The sequence below is a fragment of the Onychomys torridus genome, chromosome 12 (genome assembly GCF_903995425.1).
Source record: "Onychomys torridus chromosome 12, mOncTor1.1, whole genome shotgun sequence".
NCBI classification, from domain to species: domain Eukaryota; kingdom Metazoa; phylum Chordata; class Mammalia; order Rodentia; family Cricetidae; genus Onychomys; species Onychomys torridus.
In genome coordinates this window covers 1,109,491-1,122,959 of record NC_050454.1, presented here as the reverse complement: position 1 = coordinate 1,122,959, position 13,469 = coordinate 1,109,491, and the positions used below count along the sequence as shown (strand labels likewise).

The 13,469-nt window shown below is 46.5% G+C and overlaps 1 protein-coding gene across 1 annotated transcript in view; it reads right to left on the bottom strand.

Moving 5' to 3' along the window:
* Yeats2 (YEATS domain containing 2) overlaps positions 1 to 13,469 on the bottom strand; it is a 93,335-nt gene that overhangs the window by 21,025 nt on the left and 58,841 nt on the right. The window contains exons 20-25 of the mRNA XM_036204055.1: positions 11,737 to 11,898; positions 10,073 to 10,251; positions 9,258 to 9,416; positions 5,827 to 6,012; positions 1,680 to 1,857; positions 583 to 711 (exon numbers count right to left, since the gene is read on the bottom strand). Coding sequence (XP_036059948.1) covers positions 583 to 711; positions 1,680 to 1,857; positions 5,827 to 6,012; positions 9,258 to 9,416; positions 10,073 to 10,251; positions 11,737 to 11,898 — 993 coding nt within the window. The remainder of the gene's footprint in view (positions 1 to 582; positions 712 to 1,679; positions 1,858 to 5,826; positions 6,013 to 9,257; positions 9,417 to 10,072; positions 10,252 to 11,736; positions 11,899 to 13,469) is intronic.

Genomic DNA, 13,469 nt, shown 5'->3' with positions numbered 1-13,469 from the left:
AATCAGTGCTGCCCCTCCCCAGGGCTGGGCTTGTGAGGCACTCTCCCATCCATGACTGAACGTTGACAGACCCTGTGTAGGCAGCCACAATGGCCGCAAGTTCCTGAGTGCAATGGCTAGGGTGTGTCCAGAAGACAGAGTCCCACGGCCCTACTCCCAACCTGTGGCTCTTACATTCTTTCTACTGTCTTCCTTGCAAGACAGAAACTATTTTATTATAGATGACCAGACTCCCATGTTTAGCTGTGCTGTCTGCTAGTGGCAGGGTAACTGAGCTACATCCTCTACTATGGTCATGGGGGCACGTCGGGAAACTAAGAAAACAAACCCCACTCTCAGTGTTGCCTTTTGACTTATCTTTAGAAATGGGTAGCCAGGGCCAGCAAGACTGCTCAGGGGACACAGGGCCTGGTCACCAGGCATCACGGCATCGCAAGGGCCTGGCCGCATGCACTCGTGCACACGCGCACAATGTACTTTAAAGGCTAACAGACAGCTTGGACAAAGCAGAGAGACCTCCCCACCTGGTAGGAGGAGGAGTCCTCTGGGACGAGCTGTGGGGGGCTCAAGGGTGGGACACACCTTTATTCACAGGCATCAGGACAGTCTGCACGCCACCAGAGGTGTTGATGCTCAGAGGCTTGAGCTGACTGGGAATTGTCAGGACAGCCTGCTGGGGACTGGGCTGACCAGAATGAATCTTCAACAGTCCTACAGTCAGTGGGGACAAAGCCGAGCAAAGGTCAGACACTTCTTTCAAGCTCCTGCCCTCTGCGCCACTCTGGGTTTCTCCCACAAGGAAGTTCCCAGGACAATCACCCTTTAGTTAAAAAACGTCGGGTGCAGGGGGCAATGGACAACGGAGATTTTACAATGAAACTCTGATATAATCATTTATTTTTCAAGTGTCCTTGCCCTAAAAAACAAAAACAAAAACCCAAGAAACAGCAAAGAGAATTCTGCAAACACACAGAACAGAACAAAATTCTGCTAAGCTAACAGAAAGGTGCAGAGCGAAGCAAGGGGCCACTCCAAAACCAGCAACTGCTGCTGAGGCGTGTCCTCTGGAGAAAACACGACCTGGCGTTTCATAGTTTTTATCCAGATACTGTGTGCTAAGCAGTTGAAGAGCCATGAGGACCAAGTTTCTGACTAAACACTAACACTGTCCTCCCCCAGCGCCTGGTGTCGCCGCCTGCAACCCTCTTTGATTAATCACCTCAGCACTTCTTTTTCTCATTATGTCAGTGTTTACCTAAGAGAATGTCCTGAACCTCCTTGGGGTCCATGCTAGGACGAAAAGCCTTTTTTTGGAGACAGGACTTGGAGTGTAGGGAAGATGAAGTACCTCAAAAGGCTGTCTCAGTGATGGCAGCCGTGGTGCACGCCTTTAATCCCAGCCACCAGGAGGCAGAGGCGGGGGGGGGGGATTTCTGTGAGTTTGGGCCAACCTGGTCTACATACTGAGTTCCAGGACAGCCAGGGCTACGGAGAGAGTAAGGGTGCCTGCTGCCAAGCCCGATGACCTAAGAACCAATTCCTTCAAGTTGTCCAGTCACTCTCTTACCCCCAACACTAAATGCAGCTATCTGGAAACTATTTCTGGATTATTTAGTGATACATAATACAAATGAGTACCTTCCAAACATGTTCTGTCTAACGGAAGAAATGTCACGTACCTGACACGGTGGCTTTCCCAGAGATGGAGCTTGGTGTGGACACCAGGGATGCTGCGCTGACAGAGGGAGCTGTGCCCTTGCACGTGCCCACGGCGGCCTGGCTTACACACACTTGTGGCTGCCCGGGAGTTTTTATTATAGAGCCGACAGAGGATGAAACAGGAACTGATCCTTCCGACTGTTCAGTCACAGAGACACAAGTGGAGTCATGGGAATTAGGAGGAGAGCATGTAACTTACACAAAGCACTGGCTCACACACAGCACACTAACAAACAGCAACTCTGTTACCCCCACCTACTAAATGTCATGCTATTTTGTTTTTAAAAGATGCCTGTTTACATATGTAGGCATGTATACCACGGCACTCACTAAGGTCCAAGAGGACAACCTGTGGGAGTCAGTTCTCTCTTCCCACCACACGGGTCCTGAGAATTAAATTCAGGTGGCCAGCAGATGCCTCTAAAGCTAAACTATCTCCTTGCCCATGTCATGCTATTTTAAAAAGAATAGTTTTAAGAATTTTTTACATGTATTTTTATTTGTGTGTGTGTGTGTGTGTGTGTGTGTGTGTGTGTGTGTGTACGTGTGTGTGTGTGTGTGTGTGTACGTGTGTCATGTTTGCGCAGGTGTCTGCAGAATTCAAGAGAGGGCATCAGATCCCCTAGAACTAGTTAGGGATGGTTGTGAGCCACCTTCTATGGGTGCTGGGTCCTGAACTCAGGTCACCTGGAAGAGCAGCAAGCATTCTCAACTGATGTAGGTCGCTTGGTAGAACACTTGCCTACTGTGCACAAAGCCCTGATTGCTCACATGGCATAAATTGGGTGTGGCACATACCTGTAATCTTACACTCACACACAAAGATGGTTTCTCTGATTTAGTAGTTCCTCTATTTTTACATTTCACAGACCAGGAAGATTAGTTTTGCAGTTATTAAATTAAAAAAGGTTCACTAGATGAGATATGCTTTTTTTAATCACAAGAATTATTATTAGAGAGTGTGTGTGCTTGTGTGTGTAAGCATGTGGAGAACAGAAAACAAGCTGGCTCTCTCCTTTACCTTGGAATAAAACTCAGGCTTCCAGCCTTGCTCATCCAGAGCATCGACCTGCTGAGCCCTCTAGGCAGCCTTATAGGACTTTATGAGAGGCCATTCAATACCAAAAAAGCATGGTGTATTTTCAGAATGTACAATGGAATAAAATGAGCTTTATTGAGACAAGTGAGACATGGAGACTTAAAAGGGACGGCGCGGCGAGAAGCTTCTGCCAGAGCAAGTGTACACTGCAGCACCCTTTAAGAGCCACAGCAAAGCACCTCCTTGTAGCAGAGAACATGTAGAGAGAAAGCGGCGTGGGTGAATCCGGCATACAAGGGCTGCTAGGTACAGCGGCACAGCCATGATCAGGCACAATAGGACGGGGCTACCACAGGCTTGAGAAATAGTTCACCGGGAAAACAGATTTCCAACAAATGATGTCGGATCAGCTAGGCACGAAGCTTGGTTCCAAAATCTGACACCACAAACTAGCGCCAACTCAAGATGGACCAATTAAGGGAGGAGGACTGTAGATTAGCCACAGCTTCTGAGACATGGCGTCACATAAGCAGTGACGAAAAACAAGTATCCAGGACGGCAAAGAAATACTGCCTGTGGTTCACAGGACGCTCCCAAGAGAACATGGGCTGCTAAAATGGCCTGGTGGGTAAAGGTGCTTGACACACAAGCCTGCTGACCTGAGTTCAAGTCCAAGAACCCACAGGGGAGAGAACCAACCTGCACACAAGAGAGCGCACTCATCCCCACATCACACATGAAGTGTAACTCTTCCAGTTAGCTGGCAGGAACAAGGAACGGCACATCTACTTTGTCAGTTCCTCAAAATACTAGGAATCACTTGCTGGGGATGTCTTTCTGTATGCTGTGAATGTGTTGCTCTGATTGATTGATAAATAAAACGCGATTGGCCAATAGCCAGGCAGAAAGTATAGTATAGGCAGGATAAAAGAGAGCAGAATTCTGGGAAGTGAGAGGCTGAGTGAGTCAGGAGATGCTGCCAGCTGCCACCATGAGAAGCAAGATGTAAAGTATTGGTAAGCCACAAGCCACATGGCAACATATAGATTAATAGAAATGGGTTAATTTATGATATAAGAACTAGATAGCAAGAAGCCTGCCACGGCCATACAGTTTATAAGTGATGTAAGTCTCTGTGTGTTTACTTGGGTCTGAGTGGCTGCGGGCCCGAGCCGGACTGGAGGAAACTCAACTACAGTCACTATCCAAGCCAGCAATTCTACTTCTAGCTCTGTAAACGGGAAAAATGAAATGTGAGCATACATGTTTATAGAAGCATTCCTAATAGTCAAAATGTAGGAAATACAGATGTTCATTAAGTGATGGGAAAAACAACAACAACAAAAAAGAACAGATATACATAAAACTAAGTATTATTCAGATACAAAAAAATGGAAAATTTATAAATGTTAGAACACAGATAAACCTTGAAAATGTTATGTGGATGGGTGTGGTGGTGCATGCCTGTAACTCCATGAGGCAGAGGCAAGGGCCAGCCTGAGCTACATAGAGAGTCTGTCAAAACACACTGAAAAGAAGCAGGCAGACATGCAAGGCCACGTGTATTGTTGCATTTATATAAAAATCTCCAAACAGGAAAATCCATTTAGAAAGATTTGGGCAGTCAAGATGTCTCATGAGTAACAACTGGAGTTTGATTCCATGATCCCACGGTGAAGGGAGAGAACAGGCGCCTCCAAGTTGCCTCTGATGCCCCCACACTCCCCCACTCCGTCACAAACACATACCTAAAATAAAAAACAAACACAGAAAACGGAAGCTCAGTGTTTTGTATAGGGCTGGAGGGAAAGGGGACTGGTACGAGGTAGCTTTGGGGGACAATGAAAATGTTCTGGAATTAGATGACAAAAAGTTAGCCAGTCCTGAAAATATAATAAAAACCACTGAACTACACACTAAAAACAGTACATTTCATGCTATGTGAACTCTATACTGCAATTTTAAAAAGGACCAACATCTGAGGGGCTCTCCAAAGGCCCACTGTTTACCCCTTCTCTCTCTCACCACAGCTCTGCTCCTGTGTCCTCACCCGATGATGACCCTCTGCTCCTGTGTCCTCACCCCATGATGACCCTCTGCTCCTGTGTCCTCACCCCATGATGACCCTCTGCTGTGTCCTCACCCCATGATGACCCTCTGCTCCTGTGTCCTCACCCCATGATGACCCTCTGCTCCTGTGTCCTCACCCCATGATGACCCTCTGCTCCTGTGTCCTCACCTGATGATGACCCTCTGCTCCTGTGTCCTCACCCGATGATGACCCTCTGCTCCTGTGTCCTCACCCCATGATGACCCTCTGCTCCTGTGTCCTCACCCCATGATGACCCTCCTCTGCTGTGTCCTCACCCGATGATGACCCTCTGCTGTGTCCTCACCCGATGATGACCCTCTGCTCCTGTGTCCTCACCTGATGATGACCCTCTGCTCCTGTGTCCTCACCCCATGATGACCCTCTGCTCCTGTGTCCTCACCCGATGATGACCCTCTGCTCCTGTGTCCTCACCTGATGATGACCCTCTGCTCCTGTGTCCTCACCCGATGGTGACCCTCTGCTCCTGTGTCCTCACCCCATGATGACCCTCTGCTCCTGTGTCCTCACCCCATGATGACCCTCTGCTCCTGTGTCCTCACCCCATGATGACCCTCTGCTCCTGTGTCCTCACCCCATGATGACCCTCTGCTCCTGTGTCCTCACCCCATGATGACCCTCTGCTCCTGTGTCCTCACCCCATGATGACCCTCTGCTCCTGTGTCCTCACCCCATGATGACCCTCTGCTCCTGGGTCCTCACCCGATGATGACCCTCTGCTCCTGTGTCCTCACCCGATGATGACCCTCCTCTGCTGTGTCCTCACCCGATGATGACCCTCTCCTGTGTTCTCACCCGATGATGACCCTCTGCTCCTGTGTCCTCACCCGATGATGACCCTCCTCTGCTGTGTCCTCACCCGATGATGACCCTCTGCTCCTGTGTCCTCACCTGATGATGACCCTCTGCTCCTGTGTCCTCACCCGATGGAACCTCAGCTCCTCTGTGCCCTCCTCACCTGATGTGCAGCACCGTTTGCAGAGAATGCCACGGCAGGGGATGGAGCAGCTGTGATCACCCCTCCGGCCACTCGCAGCATCGTGGTCCCAGGCTTGGCGAGTTGTGAAGCTGCCGGCACAGCCGGCACAGCCTTGAGCGTGTTGTCAGGTAACTTCACCAGTGAGGCCTGCCCTGCAGCGGCTGCCTGCAGCAGTCAGAAGGCCAAGAAACAACACTGCACACCTTGTTCCTCATCTGCACTAAACATACTTCAGCAAGCCTTGTCAGTCAGCACTGTGGGAGGTATGTACGAACCTTCCAACAAGCTGGATTAATTCTACAACCTCTGAGGTCCCTTACACTAAAATAAAATAAACGAGTGCGTTTGCAAATCACTCTAACTGTATCTTCAGAGCTAGCAGGGCCCTGTTTTCAAAATAACTGAGTCAAAGTTTCCTTAAATCTCATGGAGTACTTATTGTGGTTTACTTGTGTGTGATGTGATTGAAGTATGTGCATATATGTAAGCATGAGCACATGCTTATGCACATGAGGAAGCTGGAGGAGGACCTCAGGTATTCCTAGAGATAGCTAGGCTAGTGGCTACCCACACCCCAACCCCCAGCACTGGGGTTATGTCAGCCACACCGAATGTGAAAATAATTTTAATTACTATTGTTTTGGGTGGGGGTAGCTGTGCACACGCCAGCTGGTTCTTTCTCTCCACCTTTCCATGGGCTGAGGACTGAACAGGTTGCTAGGCTAAGTGCCTCTACCTCTGTTTATATGGGTGCTGGGGATCTGAACTTAGGTCTTCCTGCTTTTGTGTGCTCACCCACCTCCCCAGCCCCACATAGAGGCTTTAAATAGGAGAAATTAAACGTGGGTAGGGCAAGGTTCACTCAGGTAAGCTAACGGTGCTCTGGGACAGACAAAGGGTGAGCATTCATTTATTCATTCATTTATTGTTTTGAGGGAGACAAAGTCTCTCTATGTAGCCCTGGCTGGCTTCAAACTCATAAAGATCTGCGATTAAATGCATGTGTCATCACACCCAGTCCAACAAAATACTTCTTTCTAAAACTTACCCTCTGTGGTCTACAAATTTCACTTTGAATTCCTTAAAACAAGAATATAAAGGCCACTGACTCAGTCATGTTTCATGTGACTGAGCACCCAGTACCTTAACTTCTTACAAAAGTGAAACAGAAAACACTAATAAATGCCACGCCAACTCAGCTTCTTTTTTTGGACCAAGTGGCTAATTATGTAGGGTTAGTTTTGAGTGCACTATCTTCTTGCCTTCATCTCCCACATGCCAGCCAGCATTACAGAAATGCAACCAACAGCACACCTAGCTCAACTCCTCAGTAAGTACTATTATTATTACTTTTAGGTTTGGTGCTGAGGATCGAACTCGGGTTCCAGGTCTGCTAGGCAAGGTTCTACCACTGAGCCGCACATAACCTCAGCCCCTCAAACTGAATAATAAGATTTATCCAATTGATCACCTAAATTCTGAGACATTTTAAGTTCCCCCACAAGCTAGGCGTGTTGGCACCTTTAATCCCAGCACTCAGGAGGCAGAAAGAGCATCTCTGGCAGTTCAAGGTTAACTCAGTCTACACAGAGGACCCTGTCTCCAAAAAAAAAAAAAAAAAGTTTCCCCTTCCGTAAGTCTAAGTTCCCTTAATTTCATTAAATATTTATTTTTATTTATATGTTTGAATGTTCCTCCTGTCACATACAGATGCGTACCATGTGCATGCAGTGCCCACAGAAGCCAGGAGAGGGAACTGGATCCCCTGACCTGAGCTGAGAGACAGTTGGAAGCTGTCATGTGGGTGCTGGGAACAAAACCTAGGTCCCCTGCAAGAACAGCCAAGCTCTTAACTGCTGAGCCATCTCTCCAACCCCCGTAAGTTCCCTTTATATTGCTACTGGTCTTTGTGTCTTACACATTTCTGCCATCATACAGTTTGATGAATAAATATTTATGCCACTCAATCTTCACTGCAGATCTTTGCTTTGATCCCTAAAAAATTTGTTTCATAATGTGGTCAATCTTGATTGTCAACTTGATGGGATTTAGTTACCACGGAAACAAACCTCTGGGGATGTTTATGATGGATTTAAACGATGCTGAGATGAGATAACCTACTCTAAATGTGAGTGATACCATCCCCTGGGCTGGGGTCCCAGGCTGCATAAGAAAGAGAAAGTGACTGGAACACCAGCAAGTATTCATCTCTCTGCTTCCTGACTGGGAGGCAACATGTCCGTTCTGGCTGCTGTGACTTCCTACCGTGGTGGACCGTACTCTAGAACCGTGAGCCGAAATAAAGCCTCTCCCTCCTTCCCTTCCTTACACTGTACCTGTGGCCATTCTGTCACTGCAAGGAATAAGTACACAGATTAAGAGCAGTGAACTAAACACCATCCACCACATTTTCCCATTCTTCCCAGTGCCAAAAGTATGGCAATGAGAAAAAATAAACACAGTCAACTGACTGTGTTCAAAAGCTACTTAATGAACAAGTAATTATGAAAAACAAACAAAAACAAACCCCTAAAACTTCAAGAGAAACAACCCGAATGGCCGATCCATTAAATAAATGAAAGTAAGAGTTGAGCAAACCAGACAGATAATAATAACAACCACTGATCAATGTCTTTTGAAAACTGCTAAACAAAGTCTATCCAATTAAGCCCTGCAAATATATTGCTAAGGGATAAAAACATGAAAACCAAGTGTGGCTTGCTCCGGAAGTACACAAACGGTGTACCAGAAAAAACAACGTGGCAAACTTGAAAGGCTAAAGTCTTCTACCAGCAAAAAGGACCAAGAAAACCAAGGCCGCAGTACCGCGTCCTGAGAAAGCAGCCCGGCTGCTCCACATGCCTCTGCTCCTGCGGCTACAGCTTCTCAAGGAGGATTACAAGTCCTGCACTAGGCAGAATCCTGGCCTTGTTTCTTTGGTTCCTATTAAGAACGCTGTGGAAAGTGTGTCCCTAAATCTATCACAGCATTTACCGTTGGTGTGATGGCCGAAATCATCACGTTCACTAGTCGGGGTCTCGCACATGAAATCCCTTCCACAGAAATTTTAGAGTTAAGCAAGCCGTGTCTTTGATGGAAGCGGATGGCCGTCCTCTCGTGCATGAAGTGAGGCCTGTGTAGCTGGTGGACCTTCTCCTTTGACCTCTACCTCCGAATGGACCTTCTGTCAGCTGCACCAGGCTGTATCACTCACATAGCTGAACAACCCTTGGCTTTGATTTTCCTCATTCTAATTAGATGCTCCTAAACCTGAGGTTTATTCTTGTTTTTTTGAACTGTTTGTTCAGTTTCCTATGCAACCTTAGCTTCATTAGGATTTCGGAAAGTTTGTGTAAAGAAAAACAGATGAAATGGCATAACCACCATGCGTTAGGTGTGCACGTCTTTACCTGTGTAAACAGGGTGGTTTTCTGTCCAGAGATGACTTTCAGTGTCTGTTGGACCTGCGCAGGGGATGAGCTGACTCCCAGTGTTCCTTGAACAACTGATGCGGTAGTCAGTTGTTTCCCAGGTGTTTGGGGTGATGGCTGGCCAACTAAGAATGTACCCTAAGTTGGGGGAAAAGAATTCACTGAAATTCACTGAACTTGGTCACCTCCGACTTCAGTCTGCAATGTCTCGGCTGCCGTCTACAACTCAAAGCACCGGAAATGGAAGCCAACCGAGTGTCACTAGGAAGCCTAGCCTCCTCGAACGCACCGCAGTTGCTGAATGGGTTTAAAACCCCAGCTGGATTTGTTCCCATCTTTCTCAATGATAATGTCTGGACAAGACTTCAGCAACAAGGAAAAAGAAGGGATGGAGCTTTTCCTCACGGAATCCAACCCAAATACCACAGCTCGTGCTGACTCTGGCTTCTCTTTCTAAGAGCAGGATTTCAATTGTTCATTAATACTGTTCATGACATCACAGATGGGGGGGCAATAAGCATAGCAAAATCTTTCTTTGGGACAGAAAGATGGGGGTTCAAATCCAAACTCTACCATTAGCTTAGCAGGAAGGTCTTACATCAATCATTTAAATCTTTCTGAATCTATCTTTCCACCACTCAAAACAAAATAAGCTCAAAATAATATAGATCTATAACATGGCTAAAATGTTAGTATTGACCCCTGACCCTAGAGTGGTAAAGGGAAATCAACAATAATTAAAGGCATTTATCAGATAATTAAATAACTGACAAGATCAGGTAAACTTCCCAGACCTGGGGAGTTTGCTTGAGGATGTAGGATGTGTAAGTCAGGTGCTGGGACACCCCTCCTGGGCCAGTGGTGCTTGGGGCTGCTCCTGCTCCGCTGCCACCGCCTCCTCCACCGCCTCCCCCTCCTGCACCACCACCGCTGCCGCCACTGCCACCAGCGGCAGCCGAGCCAGACTGGAGGTCTGCAAGCACAATGAGTGACAGGAACATCACAGGAAGAAGCTGGACAGAACACAGAGATGCGCGCAGACGCTTTGCCCACACTACCATTCCTCCATGACCTGCTTCTCCTGTGCCAAGTGAGGAAACGCCCCAGAGTTTAAAGACGACACTGAATCTATTTACACCCGAGCACTTGCAGTCTAGAAATCTTAAATTCAAAAAATTTTAGTTACTTAAGCGACACTCCCAAGTTCTTGATTACAGAGCACATTAGATATCAGGTTTTTCTGGATTACAGATGATTACTAAAGTCTATGTAAATATTCCAAAAACTGCAAACTCTGGTCCCAAGCATTCCGGATAGAGGACACTTAACTTGTACTTGCAGGAGGACAGCAGCCCACTCCATCTCCGCTCTGACTACAATGACGAACGTCCTTGACAGCATCTGACTTAGTGGTGTAAGATGAGAGCCTGATGCTAATGTTTTCTGGACTAGTGTTTTTAAATCAAATTATCCGTCTCTGGCTATAAGTTCCCAATTTCTTTCAGATCTCACTTCAAAGCCAATGGACTTCTCTTTTCCTTCCATGTTGTTAACAGGTGAGATCCCCAGGACTCTAAGCACACATTCAAACTCCCCCACCTTGATTACAGCATGCACAATCCTTCTCAATAGTCTGTGACCCCGAGGACAGTGTGAACCAGAGGTGCGTCCTGCTCCAACTGTGGAGTACTGAGGCTGGCCTTCCTTTATGTAGACACTGTACTTATGACTTAGGTGCAAGGGGAACATACCAGAATAAGTGGCAACGGCCCACTACAGAAATGGCAAGTGGTTTGCACAGTACACTGGGTCATGCACTTCTCCCATCTAAGCACTGACCAGGCCTGCCAGGATTGTGCGTATTTAAGGCAGTTTGCAAACAGACATGGGAGCCTGGCTGCTGTAACATTACACTTCAATTCAGAGGGGAATATGTACTTTTCAACACCACACATACTGCCATTGTCAAAGTAAAGTTTTACGTAATTAAATAAACTACCCGGTTTCCTTGGGGCTTTAGAAACACACTTAAGATTGAACCTGGAATTCTCATTTCACCTCCAAACCTATCAGTACATCTAAAAACTAGTCAAGGGTCAGCTGGTTCCTACCCTAGCACATCTGCTTCAGAAAACCACCCAGCCACTGCAAGCAGATGGATCCTTTCCCAGCTCTTCCCCAACACAGCCTGGGTAGCCACACCTCTCCACATCCCATCTGATTCCAAACTCCAACAGAACACCCCAAACATCAGGGTCACCGCCTAGGACTATGATCACTTAAACCCACTTTCTAGGTAAAATATGTGTATGTTTAAAACCCGCTTGGGCAATTCCTCCATCACACCATCAAGCAGAATTACAGAAATGCTTCCTGGCTCCGTTAAGAGCTGCCCCTCAGCTTGGACAAGACGAACCCACGCGGAGGCCCGGGACAAGTGAGGGAAGAACAGACTAACTGGCATTGTTGGTAGCTCGCAGGATGGCTCCTTGAGGAATCAGCAGCAGCTTCCCTTTCCCTGAGGGGTTCTTGCTGTTCGTGGTAAGGTACAGTTTAGTACCCGGAGGCAAATTTGCCAAGTTGGCCAAATTTGTGGCTGGTAGCTGCAGTGTTGCCATTACTAAAATGATAAGGAGGCAAGGGGAAGAAAAACAAGAAGATAATATTCTAAAATTAAAACATGGAGCAATAACATACATATTTAAAAAATACTAACCAAGAGTATAAACATAGTTCATTTCCTAGATGTTTTAAACTAAAAATAATTTACCTATTAGAAAAGCTTTCCACAAATTAATGATGTAATAAACAGGCCAGGTCTTTATCCTAATTTTGCATGGCAGTGAGCCCATTTCCCCAGCCCTGACCATTTCTTCTAACCTATCTTTGCCTCCTCCCCTGCTTTTTAAAGAGAAGGTCACACCACAGAGAACAGGCTGGATTCAAACTCAGGATTCTCCCACATACTGGGGTTGAAAGTAGGAACCCACAAGCCAGGCTCTAATGCACTTGTTTTAGGGGCTGGAGAGATGCATCATCGGTAGTTAAGAGCACTGACTGCTCTTGATGGCCTGGGTTCAAGTCTCAGCACCCACACAGTGGCTCACAACCATCTCTAACGCCTGGTCCAGGGGATTTGACTTCCTCTTCCGGCTACTGAGGGTGCTTCAAGCACACAGTTCACAGACATCTATGTAGACAAAATATCCACACACGTAAAATAAACAACCCCCTATTATTTTTCTGAATTGAAAAACAACAGTTTTATTGGCGATGTGCATGACTCCTATGTGAACAGTAAAAGGAACTAGCCGAGAGCAGTTACCACCAACACCAGCAGAAACAGACCCGAACATCATGGTCAGAGAAGTATTTGTAGACATCATTTAACAAATACTTACTGACGCTAACTACTTGCTAGGTACTGTGGCCATATAAGGAAAATAGGGTTTCCTTACTGACTGTACAAACCTTTCAAGTATCAACTTTTATATACATGCAGGTAAAACATCCTTACACATAAAATAAAAATAAAAAAAACCCTCAAAAACAAAAGACCTCCAAAGTAAACGTGTAATGTCTTAGGCATTTTGTTTTTATGCTCTCAGAAACATCAAGGGCTAACGCTTATTCAAGGTATTCAAACTTCTGCTTGGTAGAGAGTTCACTAGCTTTACATTTCAAATGTTGCCAACACGCAGTCATGGCAGGGTTTAAAGTCTGAAGCACAACTCAACGTGCGACAAGAATGGCTGCAAATGACTTTAGACCTGAATCATGCACTCTTTGATTTTTATTTCACATGCACAGACATCTACAGTATATACATAAAATAAAACTTCAGCTACTTATATATCTCTATATAAAATAGTCCATGCTAGCCAGGCGAGGTGGTGCATGTCTTAATCCCAGCACTCAGCTGTTAAGAGTCTGCTCTTCCTGATGGCCTGGATTTAATTCTCCTCACCCACACAGTAGATCTCTATGAGTTGGAGGCCAGCCTAGTCTACAGAGAGAGTTCCAGGACAGCCAAGGCTACACAAAGAAATCCTGTCTTGACCCCTGCCTACCACCCCCCCAAAAATCCCATGACAAGAAACCAACAGTATCACCTCTGAGGTTTTCCTAGTCAGAACCCAATAGCAGATGGAATCATTTTAATTCCATACAGCGATGCACTGAAAGGTCCTG